Source organism: Cebus imitator, unplaced genomic scaffold, assembly GCF_001604975.1.
Source record: "Cebus imitator isolate Cc_AM_T3 unplaced genomic scaffold, Cebus_imitator-1.0 Scaffold261, whole genome shotgun sequence".
NCBI classification, from domain to species: Eukaryota; Metazoa; Chordata; class Mammalia; order Primates; family Cebidae; genus Cebus; species Cebus imitator.
In genome coordinates this window covers 6,082,492-6,102,658 of record NW_016107576.1, presented here as the reverse complement: position 1 = coordinate 6,102,658, position 20,167 = coordinate 6,082,492, and the positions used below count along the sequence as shown (strand labels likewise).

The 20,167-nt window shown below is 57.9% G+C and overlaps 1 protein-coding gene across 10 annotated transcripts; it reads left to right on the top strand.

Annotated features, from left to right (window-relative positions):
- Window positions 1-931: 931 nt before the first annotated feature.
- Window positions 932-11,469, top strand: PLEKHF1 (pleckstrin homology and FYVE domain containing 1). Of its 10 annotated transcripts, none has more exons than XR_005195661.1 (4): window positions 1,343-1,411; window positions 1,791-2,315; window positions 2,942-3,021; window positions 5,901-5,921. XR_005195661.1 is itself a non-coding variant. In XM_017499897.2 (2 exons), exon 2 carries the CDS (start codon window positions 9,923-9,925, stop codon window positions 10,760-10,762), a length of 840 nt encoding a protein of 279 aa, XP_017355386.1. In that variant the 5' UTR covers window positions 932-1,411; window positions 9,910-9,922; the 3' UTR covers window positions 10,763-11,469. The 10 variants fall into 10 exon arrangements, 4 of the variants coding, with proteins under 4 accessions (XP_017355386.1, XP_037584241.1, XP_037584240.1 ...); XR_005195660.1 differs by having other exon boundaries at window positions 2,821-3,021; XR_005195662.1 differs by lacking the exon at window positions 5,901-5,921 and having other exon boundaries at window positions 1,791-1,890; window positions 2,161-2,315; window positions 2,821-3,488.
- Window positions 11,470-20,167: the final 8,698 nt, after the last annotated feature.

Here is a 20,167-nt window from a genome sequence, read left to right as displayed (position 1 = left end):
AGACAACCTGCATCTATGTGACAGGCACAGAGTGCATTTCTCCATGCACTGCCCATTCTCAGCACGCGGGTTGCAGGGGTGAACCAGAAGAAAATCCTGCCTGAATGAGAAGAAATTATCATCTGGCCCGTGGGACTCACAGCCTGGGTGGGAGGCAAGCCACCAGCATGACTTGTTTATGAGCATTCCACAGAAGCCACAGCCTGGGAGGCAGCCCTGAACCTCCTCAGGAGAGGATTCCGGGTTGGGAGAGATGCTTTGCAAAGTCACAAACACGGGTGACTGTGGAGGGAGATGGGGTGGAGGCAGGGAACCGCTGTGAGTGGCCAGGGCAGCCTCCCTGAGGAGGTGACAGTTTGAGGCCTGATGGAGGGAGAAGCAAAGGCCTGGGGCTTTGAGGAACAGGAAGAAGCCCGTTTGAGAGAAGCTGTGGGGAAGAGTCCAGGAAGAGCCAGGGAGGCCTGGGGCGCTGAAGCCTGGGAATTTCCTTCTGAGCCGCACAGGAGGCTCCGGCGCTTTTGGGCCAGGGGTGACAGAACCTGCTGCTAGTGCTGGAGCTGTGTGATGGGCACCGGGGTCCCCTGGACTATTCTCTTTCCTTCAGTTTGAAATTTTCCACTATAAAAAAATTTAAAATAGGCCAAGTGTGGTGACTCACTCACTGCTGAAATCACAGCACTTAAGTAGGCCAAGCCAGAGGATCAATTGAGGTCAGGGGTTCGAGACCAGCCTGGTAAACATAGTGAGACCCTCGTCTCTACAAAAATACAAAAAGTAGCCGGTCCTGGCGGGCTAATTCTCCTGGGGTCAGGATGATTTCTGTGCAGGCTGCAGTGAGCCGTGATCGCGCCACTGCACTCCAGCCTGGGCGAGAGGGAGATCTGGTCTCAAAAAAAAAAGTTTATAAAATTCTGCCGCATTTTCATATTACGACAGCTGGGGGTGACTGTGTCGTGAGGCCCTCCGGAGGCACCAGAAGGCACGAGCCTCCCACCGCCCCCCTTCCCCGCCGAGCCCCGCAGGTCTCGCAGTCGCCGGCGCCCCCACCCCATCCCCGCCCAGGGCCAGGCTCGCAGTCCCAGCGGGTGACAGACGCCGCACTCCGCGTGCGGCTGCAGCGGACGGAAAGGGAGGCGGGGCGGGGCCGGGGGGGGCTCAAACACCGGCGCCAGCCCCCGCCCAGTCCCGGACCCGCTGAGCGCCCCAGCTCGGGCGCCCTCCGGGAGGCACGCCCAGGCCCCGCCCCTCCCGCGCCCCGGGCTCCGATTGGCCTAGCCGCCGCGGGGGCGTGTCCGGCGGGGAGTGGGCGGGGACCTGAGTGGCGCCGGGTGGCCTAGGACGGGCGGGAGGCGGCGGCGGTGCGGATTCGCGGGGTGGCTTCGGGGCTCCGGGCGCGGGCCCGGCGCTGCAGGTGAGTTCTCCACCGTCCTCCGGCCGGGCTGCGGGGCGCGGGGCGGGCCCCGGAGGCGAGTCCCCCCATCCCCACCCCCGGGGCAGGCGAGCTCCCTCCGGCCGCACCATCTGGGTGGCTCCCGGGCGGGCGGGGCGCGGCGGCGCGGCGCCGCGGACTCTGGCCGGAGAAGAAGCCGGGGAACGGCGATCCTGAGCGGCTTGCGGGGTGGGCGCGGCAGGGAGCCTGGGGAGAGCGAGGGAGAGCAGGCAGGGGCCAGAGGAGCCGAGGCGGAGTTCCCGTGGAAGCGCGCAGGTGTAAGCTGGTGGGAGTGAGGGGTTCGCGGGCGGCCCGGGGCTGCAGGGGCCTCAGCAAGCCTGGTTGCCGGTGGTGTTTTCAGGAGTTTTGGTCTCGTGCGGCCGCCAGGCCTCTCTTCTCAGTCCCAGTCTGCAGTCTGGAGGCCTGGATGGGACCACTGTCCCCCTGGGCAGGGAGGTGTTGTAAGTGGATCAACACTTTCGGGGCGCTGGGGAGGGGGCGTTGGGGTCCCAGTTCCTCTGGAGCAGTTGAGTTTGGTGGGAGCTGTCAAGGGAAATAGATTCGGGCATGGTTGCGGTCTCAGAGAGGAAACTATTGAGCAGACCTGCAGAGAGAGGCGGCCTGTAATCTCCTCCTTTCTGGCTTCCCCAACACCAGACAGGTTGTGTAGGATAGAGGTGTGGTCAGCCCCTTTGCAAGTGGGAAAGCAGAGGTTCCGAGTCACCCTGCAGCCCAAGGGGAGCACCCCTTTGGAAATTGAACACAGCTGGTATCTCCCAGCCAGAGAAGGTCAGAGGCCAAGGAGGTGGGTGGGGAGGTAGTCCCCTAATGCGCTGGGATCGTCCTCTGCACAGCGTCATTCCCAGTGGAGTCTGTGTGAGCCTAGGTGAGTCTGACTTCAGCCTTCGTCCCTGCACATGTCAGCCCTCAGGGCTGCCAAGATACAGGCCAGGCGCCCGGGGGAGCTAGGGGACCTACCCAATCCAGCCCACCTGAGGAAGGAAGGGGGCTTGGCTGGTGTGGCTTGGAGGGTAGGACAGCCCAGCGAAGCTGAGGGACCTGCCAGGGACGGGCTGGGCATCAGGCATTTGGAGCACAGGCAACACCCGCTGGATGTGATTTCTGGAGTTCTGATTTTGTCTCTGGTTGAGTGCAGCCTTCCGCAGCTCATAGCTATTTTGGAACCAGGCTTCCTGATCACTCAGCAGGGACCTTGGGGAGGGACTTTGATGTGATGGAAGTACCTTCCCCAAGGGGGCTTTTGTGAGGATTTAGTGAACTAATGCACGTAATATGCTTAACTTTGAGCCTGATGAGCGCTAAGCACTCCGTTGGAGGCACTTCCAGTTTTGCTTTGCTTTGTTTTTCCTATTACTGGTCTCTTCCCGGAGGAGGGCCTTCCAGGAATCACAGGGCTAGACAGAGCCAAGGGGCGGCCCCTCTGGAGGGAGAGGAGGCTTGAGGTCTGCAGGATGGTCCCTGCCGGCCCTGCGACTTCATCTGTCCCCATAGCCCCATCGCTCCTTCCTCTGTGGCCTGACTTCACCCTCTCCACCTTGAGCTGCTCCCCAGGACTGGAGCTGTGCCCCTAGGTCTTTGCACGGCTGGCTTCTTCAGGCTGGAGTGAGGTCACTTCCTCCCAAGGCCTTCCCTGACCTCCACTGTCACCCCAGCCCCGGCCCTGCTGGGCGCACCAGTCTTTTTCTTCCCTACGTTTAGCACTGGCTCTCAGAAAAGACCTTGTTAATGTTCTTCCAGTCTCACTGGGAGGAAGTGTGCATTCCTGAAGGGCCTGGTCCCCAGCTCCCTGCTGTAACCTCCCAAAGTGTCTGGCACACAGTAGGTCTCATAAATACTTGGAAAATGAAATCAGGCAGGCTTGGAAGCAGGGTGGGCCCTCGTGGGGCCCAGATCCCTGCAGGGAAGGAGGACCCCGATCTGGAAGTCAAGGGAAAGTCCAAAGGGCTGAGCTGCTCCCAGAACTCTAATTCCCTTAGCAACCCTGGCCCTGCACGTCCCTGAGCAGTGTCCCCATGTGTAACCCAAGGTGAAAGAGTTACAGCCCTCCACCCCTGCCCCGCCACCCCCTGCCCAGCTCCTACTTTCCCGGGCTACCATATTGGGGCCCCACACATCTCTCACCGAGTAGGGGAGAGGACAGGCGACTCCCATCAGGCAGAGCCCTGCGTGGCCTGTTCAGCGTGCCCTGCAATGTGTGCGTTACACATTTTACAACGTGACGTGGTGTAGATCAGGGGTTGGCAAACCTTCTCTGTCAAAAGCTGGTAGCAAATAGTTTCGGTTTTACCAGCCATAGTGCCTGTGTCCCACATGGCTGTCTTTCGGTAAAATTGGACCTAGAAAAGCTGGCAGTGGCTCAGATTTGGTGTAGCGCTCCAGCCCCTGCTGTTGATCACATATCACACCTGGGCTGCCACCTACAGAACCTGGCTTCACGGCTTCCGCAGGCACGCGGTGGGTCTCAGGATGTGGCTCCCAAGCCATCATGCTCCTGTGAGCACCTCCAGCCCCTCTGCAGGCAGTGGGATCACTGAGCCTGAGAGCCCCTATGCCTCTGAAACCTCAAAAAAGGACACGGGTCTGTTCGTTGCCTGGTCCCCCAGTTTTACTGCCCCTGTGCCGCGGCCTCCCATCTACCAGCAGCCCTAGGGCCACACTGGGGCCAGCACAGGCACTGTCTGAGGCCCAGAGGCTGCCAGGAAGCTCTGTCGCCAACATCTTCCCAAGGCAGGCCGACCCCAAATGAGCAGGGACGGGGCTCAGCTTTCTCCTCCCCTGTGCTAAGGGAAGGAGGTTCATTTCCCTGGTGAGAATGATAAAAGAGGATTCCCAGCTGGGTTCAGTGGCTCATACTGTGATCCCAGCACTTTGGGAGGATGAGGAGGGAGGAGCGCCTGAGGCCAGGAGTTCAAGACCTATCTAAGCAGCATAGTGAACCCTCACCTCTTCAACAAATTTAAAAATTAGCCAGGCATACTAGTGCATGCCTCTGGTCCCAGCTACTCGGGAGGTAGAGGCGGGAGGCTTTCTTGAGCCCTGGAGTTTGAGGCTGCAGTGAGCCCTGATTGCGCCACTGCACTTCAGCCTGGGCAACAAAACAAGACAAAAACGAGGTCTCAAAAAAAAAAAAAAAAGAAAAAAAGCATTTCCCATTTAACTCTGGGCTGCTGTATTTGTCAAGAAAAACTTACGGGCCAGGTCAAACTAGGGTGTGGAGTTATGGTCACGAAGAGAGGGCGAACATGCCGGGGCAGCCCCCAGGAGGATGTTGTCTGCCCTGCCCCTCGCCCAGCCTGGGACCCTCAGCAGATTCACAAAGTGGGGCACATGTGAGCCCCTGGCTGCCCCAGTGTGGGGTCAGTTCTCAGCCCAGCCCCTTTCATCGCCACCAGATGCCCCTCCTCGCCCTTCCTGGTTCACATTTTGCCACCAGCAGCTGGACACTGGCCATAAGGGCCTAGAGGAGGTCTGTGAGTCACCGGTGTGGGGGGGGCAGAACAGCATCGAGGTCCCATGTTGAGTGTTCTGAGCTCCCTGCACAGGCTGCAGAGTTAGTGTCAGGCTTCTCCTCTCTGCTGGCTGGGTCCAGAGTGGACTGGGCACTCCTGCCTGCAGCTGTCTTCTGCCTGGGTCCAGGGTGGACTGGGCACCCTGCCTGCAGCTGTCTTCTGCCTGGTGCTGCTCCTTCCCTTCCTTTGTGTTGTCCATTTGCTGGCCCCAGTCTCCCGAGCTCAGCGAGCTTCCAGGGTTGACGGGGGGCTACCTGCTCTCTGGGCACAAAGCCCACCTGCCTCGGCTACTGAATGTGTGAGGCTTTGGTCTACAGTCTCAGGATTGGGTTTTCGTCCTGTTTTGCCAGTGGCCTGACTTCTCAGCACATGTGGCCTTGCCTCTTCGGGGCTCCTGACATCCCCAGCAGGTGCCCAGACCCGGATGCCATGCGGTCACCCTGCCAGGCCCAGCCAGGTGTCCCATCCTGAGACCTGCTCAGCGGCCCCCAGACCATGGAGCCCAGGACTCCATCTAGACACTGGCCTGTAATTCTTTTCTTTTTGAGGACCTTAAAATTAGAAGAAGAAATTCATGTTCCCATTTCTTGAAATTGACAGGTATTTGGATTTCAGTCATGTTTACTGCTGCCTTTTTCTAATTAAAAAAATGAAACATTGTAGACGAAGGTGAAATCCAATCTGAGTCCCCCATTCCTGGTTGCATCTAGGTCCTCTCCCCAGGCCACTTTCTCCCGTGTCTTTTTTTTTTTTTTTTTTTTTTTTTTTTTTTTTTTTTTTTTTTTTTTTTTTTTTTTTTTTTTTTTTTTTTTTTTTGTTGAAAAATATAAATCTTTTTGTTAACCATCCTAACCACTTTCAAGTGTACAATTCAGTAGTGTTAAATATATTCCCATTGTTGTGAAACAGATCTCTAAAACTTTTTTTTCCCCCCGAGACAGAGTCTCACTGCGACGCCCAGGCTGGAGTGCAGTGGCGTGATCTCGGCTCACAGCAACCTCCGCTTCCCAAATTTAAGCAATTCTCCTGCCTCAGCATCCTGACTAGCTGGGACTACAGGTATGCGCCACCATCCCCAGCTAATTTTTGTATTTTTAGTAGAGACAGGGTTTCACCATATTGGGCAGGCTGGTCTTGAACTTCTGACCTCAAGTCATCCACCCGCCTCAGCCTCCCAAAGGGCTGGGATTAAAGGCGTAAGCCACCATGCCTGGCCTCTAAAACTGTTTAATCATTTAAAACTGAAACTCCATACCCAGACAGTCTCCCCATTTCCCTTCCAGCAGCCCCTGTCAACCACCATTCTACTTGCCCACTTTGGGTATCTCATAGAAGTCATTACAGTACTTGTCCTTTTGTGATGGGCTGGCTTCACTTAGCATGATGTCTTCAGGGCTCATTTGTGTGGTAGCATGTGTCAGAATTCCCTTCCTTTTCGAGGCTGAATAGTATTCCATGGTACGTATGTTACACATTTTGTTCATCCATTCTCCTACTGATAGATGTTTGAGTTACTTCCACCTGTTGGCTATTGTGAGTGATGCTGTATGAACATGGGAAAGCAGATATTTATTTACTTTAGTCCTTGCTTTCAATTTGGATATATATCCAGAAGTAGCATTGCCGGATCAGATGGTAGTTCTGTTTTTAACTTTTGAAGGCACTTCCGTACTGTTTTCCATAGAGGCTGCACCAGGGTGTATTCTCATCAGCAGTGCACTGGTTCCAGGTTTTCTGCATATCCTCACCAACACTTGTTATTTATTTTCTGTTTTGTTTCCCCCCCGCTTTTCTGAGGTAGAGTGTCACTCTGTCACCCAGGCTGGCTGAAATGCAATTGCGCAATCTCATCTCACTGCAACCTCCACCTCCCGGGTTCAAGCGATTCATCTGCCTCAGCCCCCCAAGTAGCTGGGATTACAGACACTCACCACCACACCCGGCTAATTTTTGTATTTTTAGTAGAGATGAGGCTTCACCATGTTGGCCAGGCTGGTCTCGAACTCCTGATCTCAGGTGATCTGCCCTCCTCAGCCTCCCGAAGTGCTGGGATAATAGGCATGAGACACTGCCTGGCCTTCCTCTTATTTTTATTCGTAGATATAGTTCTTGAACACTTCCAGAATGTTATATAATTCCTGTATAAATGGTATCACTTTACATACAAGATTCTACAGGTTGCGATTTTCCACTCAGTGTTTGTGGTTTGCTGTCAGATCACATTAATCACTATCTCTCATTGCGTGAGTAGCCCTGGGTTTTTATCCTTTTCCTTGCTGGTAGGCATTTTGGTTATCTCTGCTGTGCATTTACTGCTCTTTGTGGAATGCAGTTCTGGTTTTGTCGAACTGTTCATCAGCCAGGTACTCAGTGATCAGTTATGGCGGGACAGGCCAGGGCTGTCACTGATAATCCCCTAGGTTCGCAGTATACAGCCAAGATCAGCAACCTAAAAATAGCAGTTCTTACATAAGGCGGTGTGGGCAGCACTTCTCAGGACACTTGTGATTTGCAGGGACAAGTGGCATGGGACTCGAGGGGCACAGCCTCCCCTCTTGCGCAATGATCCAGGCCCCGCACTGGGGCCCCACTCTGGCTTCCTACAGGTGCCCAGGCTCAGAACGGCAGCTCGGTGACCCAGAAACACTGTGGGTGTGATCAGCTCAGGCCCAGGCGTGCTGTGTGTGCCTGAACGCCTGTGTGCAAGTGGTGGTGGGGGCCAGCGCTCACCTCTTCCTCTGCAGAGGTAAGAGTTGAGTCATGCACAGCGGGCCTTGGGAGCTGCTTGGAACCATGCTGAGCTGCCTATGAAGCACCTAGTGTGTGCTTGGCATGGCTCCATGAATTGTAGGCACAGTCAACAAGAAGAGGCTCCTTTCTTCATGGAAATAAGAATTGAGTGCTGGAAACAGAGAATGCAAGCAATGACTAGGCGAGAAAACAGCAGGTCCTGTTAAATCCATGAAGAAAAAATAAAATAGGGTGGAATCCCAGAGAACGGGTCAGCAGACCCTTTCTACAAAGGGCCAGATGGTGAATATTTTAGGCTTTGTCACCATGTAGTCCCTGTCACCAACATGCAACTCTGCCGTTGCAGTGTGGAAGCCACCAGAGATAATAATTAATGAATGTGGCTGTGTCCCCATAAATCTTTTTTTTTTTTTTTTTGGTGAGATGGAGTCTTACTTTATTGCCCAGGCTGGAGTGCAGTGGCGCGATCTCAGCTCGCTGCAACCTCTGCCACCCAGGTTCAAGCACTTCTCCTGCCTCAGCCTCCCGATTAGCTGGGATTATAGGTGCCTGCCACCGTGCCCGGCTAATTTTTGTAGTTTTAGTAGAGACGGGGTTTCATCATCTTGGCCAGACTGGTCTTGAACTTCTAACCTTGTGATCCACCTGCCTCCGCTTCCCAAAGTGCTGGGATTACAGGCGTGAGCCACTGCGCCCAGCCCATAAATCTTTGCAAAAGCAGGCTGAGGGCCGGATTTGACTCTCAGACCATAGATTGTCAATGCCTGTCCTGGGTGTGGGGAGAGGTGCCTGAGCTGGGGTTGTCAGGGAGAACCCTTCTGGAAGGCAGATGGGAACTGAGAACCCATTGCAGGAAGGAGCCGACCCTGGGACAGCCTGTCTCAGGTGGGACACAGTGGCACCTTGTTGTTGATACGGTGGCAGAGCCGTGTGCTGAGAAGCGGGCAGGCTAGAGTGGAGAGGTAATGATGATGAGATTTGCTCATGGTTTGAATGTTGGAGGTACAGGGACGGGGAGATTCAAGGATGCGTCCTAGATCTGGGGTTTGAACTCCTGGGTGAATGGTGGTGTCACTGAAGGAGAGGAAGAGGCGCAGGTCTGCGGGGACTGGGCTTGGTGTTGGATGTGTTGTGTTTGAAGAGCTTATTAGACAAGCAGGTAAGCATCTATGCTGAGAGCCCTCCTAGAGCTTGGAGAGGCCAGGACTGGAGGCTTGGACTGGGGAGGCTGTGCCATTGAGGGCAGGGGAGGCTGAGGCACTGTCTTCAAGATTGTGAGTCTGGTGGGCTGATGTGTGTGTGGATCAAGCAGGGGGCACTTGGCATGAGCTCTGAGTTAGTGCTTAGTGCTTAGGGCACCAACAGAGGGGTCTGTGTGCCTCACACTCCACACAGGAGGGCAGCATAATGCGGGCTCCGGGGCCCCTCCTTCCCAACATTGCCTCAGTTCTCCTGCTGTAAAGTGGGGATTCTGCATCCTGGGGTCGGGCGGGGACTAAGTGAGTCCCCAGTCACGCTTGGCCGACAGGAAGCACTTGGCGCCCGTGCCTGTGATGTTGGTGGTGACCGCTGTACTCACTGGGTGGGTACATGGGCTGCAGGGCCTGTGACAGCTTGGTTTGGTGGATGGCAGAGTCAGGGATGGGTTGGGGGTGGAGACCCAAGTCTCCTGGCATGGACGGTTCTGATGTCCCATCCAGGCCTGTTCCACCCTGTTTTTCAAGGCTCCTCGGTGGAGCTGAACCCCGCTGCCCATAGGGGTCACCTCCTCAGTAGCACTTTGTTTTTCTGAAGTGATGGAGTCCACTCAGTCACCTAGCTGGTGTGTTGTGGCGTGATCATAGCTCACTGCAGCCTCAAACTCCTGGGCTGAGGCCTCCTCCTGCTTCAGCCTCCCAAGGTGCTAGAACCACAGGTGTGAGCTGCTGCTCCCAGCCTAAGTAGCACACTTTATCCCTCCGTTCCCGTCCCTGTCTGGCCTCCACGTGTCCTGTACTGAGGAATCCCCTTTCCCTTCCTGAAGTTCCCCGTACTCAAGTCTAAGTGTCCACTTCTGGGGTGATGCCTGTCAGTGCTAGGCAGGCCTGTAGGGCACCGTGGGTCGTCTGGTGCGGCTGGTTAGTGAGGTGGGGGTGGGCAGCCTGGTTCTGACACCCCCACGCCTGCCTGGACGTTCTCCTTGTCTGTCTCCTCCTGCAGCGGGCTGGAGACGATGGTGGACCACTTGGCCAACACGGAGATCAACAGCCAGCGCATCGCAGCTGTGGAGAGCTGCTTCGGGGCCTCGGGGCAGCCGCTGGCGCTGCTGGGCCGGGTGCTGCTGGGCGAGGGTGTGCTGACCAAGGAGTGCCGCAAGAAGGCCAAGCCGCGCATCTTCTTCCTCTTCAATGACATCCTGGTGTACGGCAGCATCGTGCTCAACAAGCGCAAGTACCGCAGCCAGCACATCATCCCCCTGGAGGAGGTGACGCTGGAGCTGCTGCCCGAGACGCTGCAGGCCAAGAACCGCTGGATGATCAAGACGGCCAAGAAGTCCTTTGTGGTGTCGGCCGCCTCCGCCACGGAGCGCCAGGAGTGGATCAGCCACATCGAGGAGTGCGTGCGGCGGCAGCTGCGGGCCACGGGCCGCTCGCCCAGCACAGAGCACGCGGCGCCCTGGATCCCCGACAAGGCCACGGACATCTGCATGCGCTGCACGCAGACGCGCTTCTCCGCCCTCACGCGGCGCCACCACTGCCGCAAGTGTGGCTTCGTGGTGTGCGCTGAGTGCTCGCGCCAGCGCTTCCTGCTCCCGCGCCTGTCCCCCAAGCCCGTGCGCGTCTGCAGCCTCTGCTACCGCGAGCTGGCCGCCCAGCAGCGGCAGGAGGAGGCGGAGGAGCAGGGCGCGGGGTCCCCGGGGCAGCAGGCCCACCTGACCCGGGCCATCTGCGGAGCATCCAGCGGAGACGACGATGACTCCGACGAGGACAAGGAGGGCAGCGGGGACGGCGACTGGTCCAGCCGCGTGGAGTTCTACAGCTCAGGTGTGGCCTGGTCTGCCTTCCACAGCTGACCCCCTCGCCTGCAGAGAGTCTGTCCCTGGGCCAGCTCCACTGCCCAGGACTCTGAGCGGGCACAGCGGTGGGGAGTGACTTTCTGGACTCCCAGTGCCTTTTTGCTGGACACCGTGTCTTTCCGGCTCCACTGCAGGTAATGCCTTTCCCTTCAGAAAGCCCCAGAGCACCCAGACCTCTTGGGAGCAAACGCCACTTCCCAGCTCTGCAGGCTGCAGCGGCAGCTCCAGACAGCCTCCTGAGCTGCACAATCCCAGGTCCCTAGGCATCTAGGGACCAGAGTGGGGTTCAGAGCGCAGAGGGAAGACAGGACAGGAGTGTAGCCTTGAGCCACAGAAAGCCACCTCCACCACGACAAGCACACCCCACTGAAGAGCCTGAGTCCTGGAAGGCTTCCGGGAAGCCCAGGCCTGCCAATCAGACATGTGGGCTCCCCAAAGCCCAGCCAGAGACTGCCATGCTGTGGGTGTCACCAGGCCCAGGGACTGCAGCCTGAGCTCCCGGAGGCCCAGGGCAGGCGGGCGAGGACTTCAGCCTGCGTCACCTCTGTCCAGGTGTCCAGGTGTCTCGTGCCTTATTGTCCCATCCTCAGCTCTCCCCGCGGCCAGTGAATCCCGTGTTTTCTGTTAGGACTCAGTTGCAAGAACAGACCCCTGCCCACACTTAATAATAAAAAAGAAAGTTTATGGACTCAGGTGGTTACAAAGCCCAGGCGTGTCCTTGCATCAGACATGGCTCTGTCCGTGGTTGTGAACATTCTAGGTGGCAAAAATCTACCACTGTCCCCCACACTGGGTGTTCCTGGGTATGCCGGCTGCCCGGCGGAGACAGACACTCATGCCGAGCCTTGGCTGGGCCCCCCAGGTCACAGGTCTGCCCGAGTGCTGTGACCATGGCCTGGCGCCTGCTGCCCTAGTCACTTTGGTGTGGGGGATCTCAGTGGATGGAACTGAGGACACAAACAGCCATTTGTGTGGCTCTGCTGGGCCTCCCAGGCTGACAGCTCCCCCTTGCCGTCTTGCCTGGCCCTGGGGCTGGTGCTGTGGAGAGGGAAACCGGGTCCCAGGTGCACCAGCCGTGCTCAGAGTGAGAGTGCATGGGGCCTGGGGCTCGAGGCCGGCCTCTCGACATCTGGTCCCACGCTGGCCATGGAGCTGGGGGTCCTTTAACAGTGTCCCGTGGGCGCTTCTGCACTAGTCTTTCCCAGCCCCTAGTTGGCCTTGGCCTAACTGGGGCAGATGCTGGGGTTGCTGTCAGCTAGAAGTTTTGACCGTGGTGTTGGGAGCCCCCTGCTCACACAGCACAGCGTCTGAAACCTCACCAGCCTATCCTCTCCCCGGCCAGCACTGTCTTCCTGGGGCCAGTTCTCGGAGGGCCACGGGCAGACAGAACCCTGGAGGGTGCAGATTCTGATTCGGCAGGTCGAGGCCCAGTCCCAGGGCCTGCCCACCACCACCACCCACAGACCACCCTTGAGGTGACAAGGCCTGCTGGTGGCCTGTGGGCTCCCTGTGAGGGAGGTGGGGGGGTTAGTATTCTTTTTTTTTTACACAGAGTCTCGCTCTGTCACCCAGGCTGGAATGCTGGAATGCGATCTCGGCTCATGACAATCTCCTCCTCCCGAGTTCAAGCGATCCTCCTGCCTCAGCCTCCCAAGTCACTGGGATTACAGGCATGTGCCACCAGGCCTGGCTAATTTTTGTATTCTTAGTAGAGACGAGGTTTCACCATGCTGGCCAGGCTGGTCTTGAACTCCTGACCTCAGGTGATTCGCCCACCTTGGACTCTCAAAGTGCTGGGATTACACGTGTGAGCCACTGTGCCCGGCTGAGGGGTTGGTATTGAAGTGCCTGCGATCTGCCGTGCTCGGCAGAGTGACCGGTGTGTGAGGCCCAGCGGCCTTCCAGGAAGGACCTATTTGTTTACAGGCCCTTTCTCTCCTTGGCCTCCCTGAACCACACAAACTGGTTTAGGCTGGTTCTGCCTGGGCAGAGGGCACAGGGTGAGGCAGTTCATGGGGCTGGGGGTGACTTCCTGGACAGATCTAGTGCGCTCTCTGAAACCCAGGCTGGGCAACCCCATCCCTGCACCCCGGGAGTGAAGCCAGGGCAGGGTGTGCTGGCTGCCATTGCTCGCCGCTTCTCACAGCCCACTCCTCTGCCAGAAACCCTCGGATCCTAAAAGGCAGCATTCACTGGGATGGGAGAAGGGACCACGTGCAGCCTGGCCACACCAGCCTGCCAAGGGGGTCTGCTCACAGGACCCCAGGTTTACTGAGTGCAGTGGCATCCTCCCCAGGGCATAGCGGGCAGTGGTGGCATCCTCTCCAGGGCATAGCGGGCAGTGGTGGCATCCTCCCCAGGGCATAGCGGGCAGTGGTGGCATCCTCCCCAGGGCATAGCGGGCAGTGGTGGCATCCTCCCCAGGGCATAGCGGGCAGTGGTGGCATCCTCTCCAGGGCATAGCAGGCAGTGGTGGCATCCTCTCCAGGGCATAGCGGCAGCCCCTGGGGTCTGGGGCTGAGTAGGTGCTTCTTGGCCCTCAGCCCCACAAGGCTGGGACAGAGCTCCAAGGTGTTATGGCCCGTGAGGACCCATGGCTGGGGATGGCCCGGGACCTTTGCAGAGCCCCCATCCCGCAGCCTTGCTCCCGCCCCGGCTGGGCCGTGCCAGCTGCTGGGGACATCGCTGGGAGGGAATTGAACAAGGTCCTGGTGCTAGGGCCCGTACCGCGTAGTGGGGGAGACACTGGCACAGAAGCCGGAGGGCAGCTTGCTGTGATGGGGGCGGGCTGAGAATAAGCGTGCGACGCCTGCTGCATGGGGAGAGGACATTTCAGCAGAAGGAACAACAGCCAGCACAAAGGCAGGAAAGGAACCCGTGTGACCGTGCAGTGTGGCTGCAGCTGGGCTCCCAGAGGCGCGGGCAGCCACTTCGGATGTGCGGGAGCCGTGAGAGCCTTCGGCGTGCAGTGTGGCTGCTCTCGGCTTTTGAGAGCTTGCCCTGACTGCTGTGTGCGGGTGGCTGGCATGGGGAGAGGGGGTCGGGCAGGCATGGGGGCCGGCAGCTGTCTGCTCCCCTGGGATCTCCAAGGGAGGACCTGGGCTTCACTAAGGCCACATCTGCCGCCGATCCTGCATCTGGCTGTGGACTGGAAGCCTTAGCTGCCCTCCTTCCCGTCCTCAGCTCCTTCCAAGGGACAGGCTCCTCCCCCATTTTGCAGAGATTTTTATTTGTTTGTTTTTTTGAGACAGAGTCTTGCTTTATCGCCCAGTCTGGAGTACAGTGGCACAATCACAGCTCACTGCAGGCTCGACCTCCCAGGCTCAAGCCATCCTCCCACCTCAGCCTCCCAAGGAGCAGGGACCCCAGGCACAGACCACGGCATCTAGCTAATTGCTCATTTATTCATTTGTAGAGACAGGATCTCCCTATGTTGCCCAAGCTGGTCTCAAACTTCTGGGCTCAAGCGATCCCTTCTCTTCAGCCTCCCAAAGTTCTGGGATTGCAGGCGGGAGCCACTGCACCTGGCCGACGCTGGGGTGTTCAATAGACACAAGTCTCAGCTTCCGAGCTGATGGCCGAGGGGGTGCCAGGAAGCCAAGTGCCCCCCAGGGTGCTTGGGGCCAGGGTGAGTTTGAAGGGGTCCGCCCCGGCCACTGAGGCACAGAGGGGAGTGTGCTGGGAGACAGCAGAGCCACCCAAAACGGAAGATGCTTGCCCAGCCCGTGGGCCTGGGAAGGGAAGGCGCTGCCCTGTCTCTGGCTCCTGACAGGTTTATTTTCCACCAGAGATGGCCTCCTGGACCAGGATCAGGCCGAGGGGTGAAGCGACCACCTCCCCTGCCTGGCCACAGGGCCGCCGCCAGTCCCCTTCTTGGGCGGGAAAGCTCGTTGGAGGCTCTGGGAGTTTCCCTGAGCCCCAGCCATGCAGCTGAGCTAGCTTTGCTCATGACCTCCGTCCCCACTCCTGGGAAGGTCAGGAGGTCTCAGGCCAGGCTTCTGTCCCTCTGTTGTTTACAGATACTCCCGTTCCCCAGAACTGAGCTTGAGGTCTGGCAGGATCACCGGGCTGCTGGGCCGGGGTCCAGCCTCACACTCCTGCCTGGGGCTTTGCTTGCAAGGCCTGGCAAGGACACAGGAACCAACTGTCCTGCCAGCCGAGTGCTGCCGTCCACCTCTCACATCTTCCTCCCAGCTGTGCCTGGACTCCACGTCCCTGCCAGAAACCGGTCCTGCGAACAGGCAACATAGGATTCCTGGGAGGTGCCTGCCTCTTGCTAGGACACAAAGAGGGGCAAGGGGTGGGTCCAAGGACAGGCCCATGCGTTTGAGGACATCAGAACCCCACCCCACCCACAGGGACAGGACCAGAACCGCTCTTGCAGGAACCAGCTTGGAGCAGAGCAGCTCACGGTGGCAAGTGCAGTCACAGCCGTGACCTCAGGGCACTTGGGGACTGATGACAGCCAGCTCTTTTATTTCTTTTGTATTTTTTTGAGACAGAGTCTTGCTCTTGTCACCCAGGCTGAATTGCAGTGGTGCGATCTTGGCTCACTGCAACCTCCGCCTCCCAGGTTCTAAGTGATTCTCCTGCCTCAGCCTCCCAAGTAGCTGGGATTACAGGCATGCGCCACTATACCTGGCTAATATTTTGTACTTTTAGTACAGACGGGGTTTCGTCATGTTGGCCGGACTGGTCTTGAACTCCTGACCTCAGATAATTCACCCACCTTGGCCTTGCAAAGTGCTGGGATTATAGGTGTGAGCCACCGTCAGCCCTCCCTTTAGAGCTCTGCAGGGTGCAGTGTTCCCACGGGACCCAGACACTGCAAACACTAAGGAGGCTTTTCACAAAGGTCAAGTGGGCCCTACCTGTGAGCTTTGGTGGTTGGGATTTTTAGATGCCAAGTTTTCTTAAAGACAGGCCCACCATTATATGTGCTGGTAACATTGGGGTGTTGCCTGTCAGAGGCCAGAGAGTCAGGCGGGAGGTTCACAGGACCCCAAGAATCTTCTACCTCCTTGATGATGGTGGGATGCGGGGGTGCTGATGGTGGCTGTGACTGCCACTTACTGAGGCCCATCTGTGCGCTAGTTTCAAGGAGGCAGAGGCCAGGTCACATGAGGCCATCCTAAGGCTAAAGGAGACGTGTCATGAGCCCGGAGAGAAAGGGATTGACAAAGCCAGAGAAGGGAACTCCCAGAACAGCTGGAGGGCTTCCTGGAGGAAGTGGTGTTTGGTTGATCCTCAGAGGATGGTAGGACTTTATCAGAGAATTGTAGTCTCCACAAGGACTGGGACTCTGGGCCTTTTTGGTAACTGTCTTTCCAGGTCCTTAGCATTAAACATTTGTTGAATGAATAAGTGAGTCAGGAGGACATGGGGCTGGGGGCATCGGGGTAGAAAGGATGATAAAGAAAGCAACTGAGTTTCACTCTGGAGCCTCCGGGCTGGACTCTGGATAGGAACTGGTGTTTCTGGCATATTTCTACAGGAGCAGGGACAGCAGGAGGGCTCCATCCGGCCCAGGCTTCAGGGATCAGTCCCCCTCCCATACGCTAAATGTGAGTGGCCCTCTCAGGTGGGGATAAGAACGCCCATCCCCCCCACCCAAGCGGTGCTTTCTGGAGCTGGGTCTGACTCGATCGCAGGCCAGGCTCCAGACTTCCGTGAGGCTCTCGTCCAGGCTGGCATCACAGGGGCTACGCCAGCCTGGCCACTTCCCTGCCCAGCCTGTTCTTTGATCAAAGCGAGAAAGAGGCCTAGGGGCAGGCAGAGCGTCTCCTGGGCTCAGCCCCTGGGATGGGGCCTGAAGGTGCCTCGAAGACTGACCCAGTTCCCAGCCAGGATCTGCCGCCTCCTGGGCCACACGCACAAACCGAGGCCGCCGCTTCCACTGGGGCTGTCTCCGAGGAGGCCTGCAGGAAGTGAGCCTCCAGGGGCTGAGGACAGGGGAGAGGCTGCCTCCCAACATCTCATGCCCGCAGGCCCAGGGCTGCCCCCTCAGCGCTTGCTGGCTGGGAGAAGGGGGGATCCCCTGCCTGTGTCTGCATCCAAGAGCTTCACCTGGGAGGTGCCCACGCCCTCCATGTCCATGCTCTGCCCCTGCCCTCAGCAGACTTGATGGAACCGGTGCCCAGGAGCAGAACCTCAGGCAAAGCAGGGGCTCGGGGCGGACAGGGGAGAGGGGTCTGCCTTGCTGGCCCAGCAGATCTGGGCTCCAGCCTGCCCTGGGCTGCTTACTGACCCCATGCCCACCATTTCCCCAGCTCTGCCTGTGAACTTTGGCCCGGCCCTCTCTGAGAACCTAGCACAGATGCCACCTCCACTCTGAAGCCTTCCTGGCTTGCCCCAGGTGGTGTGGCTCACTCATCTGTGCCCTCAGAGGCCCAGCGGCCCCTGCTCCAGCTCTCCCACCTCCACTGTCCACGAGGGCAGCCTGTGCACCCCAAACCTGGCCTTGGCATCGGAGCTCCTTGAAAACGTGTTTCTCATTTGTTTTTGGCCTCCACTGCCCCAGCGCAGGGTCCTGCACCCTTGGGCATCGCACAGATGCTTCCCTTGCAAGCAGGAACTGTCACCTCCCCTAGCTCCTGGAGGACACTGGGAAGATGTCACAGGAGCCTCTAAGCCTGTATGTCCCAAACTGACACCATTAGCTTTGCCCAGCCCACTTGTCCTGCCTCGGGCACACCTGCACATGGGCATCCCAGCCAGACCCTACAGTGTCTCTGGACCTTCCCTCGTTCCTTCCACCTCCTCCCTCACACCTTCCAGGGCCCCAGGCACAGAATGGAGGCGTCTGCGGTACCTTCAGGCACCTGAGTGTCCCGGTGGCCCAGCAGGAGTAGCTCAGGGAAGGCCACAGAGGCGGGTGTGGGCCAGTGCAGAAGGGAGGAGCAGGGAACCACCAGAGGGAGACTCCAGCCTCCTCCCCATTATCCCTTCCTCATCAGGACTGGAAACGGGGCCCAGGGGAGGGCACGCCCTGCACTTGTGTGTCAGGGTTGGGGCGGAGCAGAGCTGCGGCCAGCTGTGTGGCCTCTGACCTACCGAGCCCCGAGCCCCGTCTCCTGCTGGCTTCCACCACCACCACCAAGTCCAGCTCCGACTGGAATGTTCCAGCGCTCGGCGCAGAGCAGCAGGCAGGGAAGGCACGGGGTAGGCGCAGGCAGAGCCAGGCATTTCTGGGCAACAACAAGCGGAAATTTCAATCCTTGGAGCGTCAGCTCGGGGGTCCTGCCAGACATTCTGACCTGGAAACACAGGCTTTCTGGAGAAGAGGGCCTGCCCACTGTGGCTCCCGGGCTCGGAGGGACAGAGCCTGGAGCCCGTCCTCTGGGCTGCCCAGAAGCTTCCCAAGGCGTCCCCGTCTCCCGAGGCAGCACAAGCGTGGTGGCCGTCATGCCTCCAGGATTCTGGAGCAGCACAATGGGACACTGGGACACTTCCAGCAGTTTGTAAATTACCAACACCCTTAAAATACCAAAATGCCTTTGGATCTCAGCAGCCGCCAGGCCTCCTGGGGGCCCCCAGCAGGAGGCAGAGGCCGTTGAACCCTGCCTACCCTGGCCATGACCACTTACTGGCGCAACACAACCCCTGAGGATTTCTTTTCCCCACGCCGGAGCTGGAGTTGGTCCAGAGAGAGCAAGAGTCAAAGCAGACCCGCTCAGCAAGGTGGGGCAGGCGAGGGGGTGTGCCTGGGCTTTTGACAAGACCATTTTGCGGGGGCAGGGGGTGCTGGTCATACACCCCGGGGCAGGCCACAGGCTCCCCGAGTCCCCCGTATTTTGTGTTCATGCTGTTTCTGCACCTTGAAACCCGGCGCACTCACAGTTCCATGCCCACGTGCAGCTGGAAGTGAGCTCTCCCGGGATGGCAGCTGCCAGTGGCACAGCGCTTCTCCACCCAGAACCTCCCCGTCCTCACCTTCTGCTGCACAGCCTGATACAGCTGACCCCAACCACATCCTGGCTCTAGAGATGGGCCTAGACAGCGCGCCCATCCCCCGACCATGGTCTTAGAGGGTCAAAAGCTTCTGCTCCCACTGTGCAGAGGGAGGGGCAGTCCTGGGCCACACCAGCAGGGGAGTCACCGTGCATGCGGGGCTCTCAGGACAGTCCAGGGAAAGGGAGGGAGGTGAGATCTTGGGATCTAGATTCGCCCCTAGAATAAGCCTGTCCATAGGCAGGTGTAGTGGGGGAGCACTGTGGAGTTTCAATCCGTTACAGAGAAAGCCATCCAGCAATGAGCAACTCCGAGATGTGAAGGCGAGCATTCAGCAGCACAATGGACTCAGTGACTGGCGCCTTTATGCAAACCCATAACAATGGACTCTCACTCAGCAGGTCTCCCCCTCACGGCTGATGATCTGATGATCGCATGAGTCAAAGACGGAGGAGGCAGCAGAACTCAGAGGCAAAACTCTACTTAAGGGACACTGACTCGGAAGGACCCAGCGGCTTCCAGGGCTTACTCTGTTAAAATGCCTGTGTCCCCACTACTAGGTCCAAGGTATTTTGCAATATTGGTCTCCTCTGCAAAGGTCAAGGAGCAAGCCGTTAGGGAAATCAGCAAGTCTTCGAAGAAGTACTGGGAAGAAATTAGCATGGGGCCGGACACATAGTTCAGAGGAGGGGGACAGCAAGCCATGTGGCGATGGATCCTCCCTGCCTTGGGAGTTTTGTTTTTTCTTTTTGTTTTGTTTTGCTTTGAGACAGGATCTCGTTCTGTCACCCAGGCTGGAGTGCAGTGGTGTGATCACAGCTCACTGTAGCCTCGACCTCCTGGGCTCAAGCGATCCTCCCAAGTAGCTGGGACTACAGGTGTGCACCACCATGCCTGGCTAACTTTTTAATTTTTTGTAAATCTGGGGTCCTGCCGTTGCCCAGGCTGGCCTCAAGCCATCCTCCCACCTCAGCCTCCCAAAGTGTTGGCATTATGGCCTTTTCTTTCTTTTTTTAAATTGAGGTAAAACCTATATCCAGTAAACTGCACAGATCTTAAGTGTGCACCTCAGTGAGATTTTGCACAAACACATAAGTGTGTAAGGCACCATCCAGATCTCCAGCAGCCCCAGAAGGCTCCCTCTAGCCCCTCCTCACGGTACCTGCCTCCAAGGGTTACCTGGTCCTCTGGTTTCTAACACGACTTTTTCCTGGTGTTTTTTGTTTTGTTTCATTTACACACAAGGTCTTGTCACCCAGGCTGGAGTGCAATGGCACAGTCTTCAGGCTGGAGTGCGCAGTGGCGCGATCTTGGCTCACTGCAGCCTCCCGGGCTCAAGGGATCCTCCCCACTCCCCCTGAGTAGCTGGGACTAAAGGCATGTGCCACCATGCCTGGCTAACTTTATTTCTAAAGATGAGATTTCAGTTTGTTGCCCAGGTTGGTCTCAAAC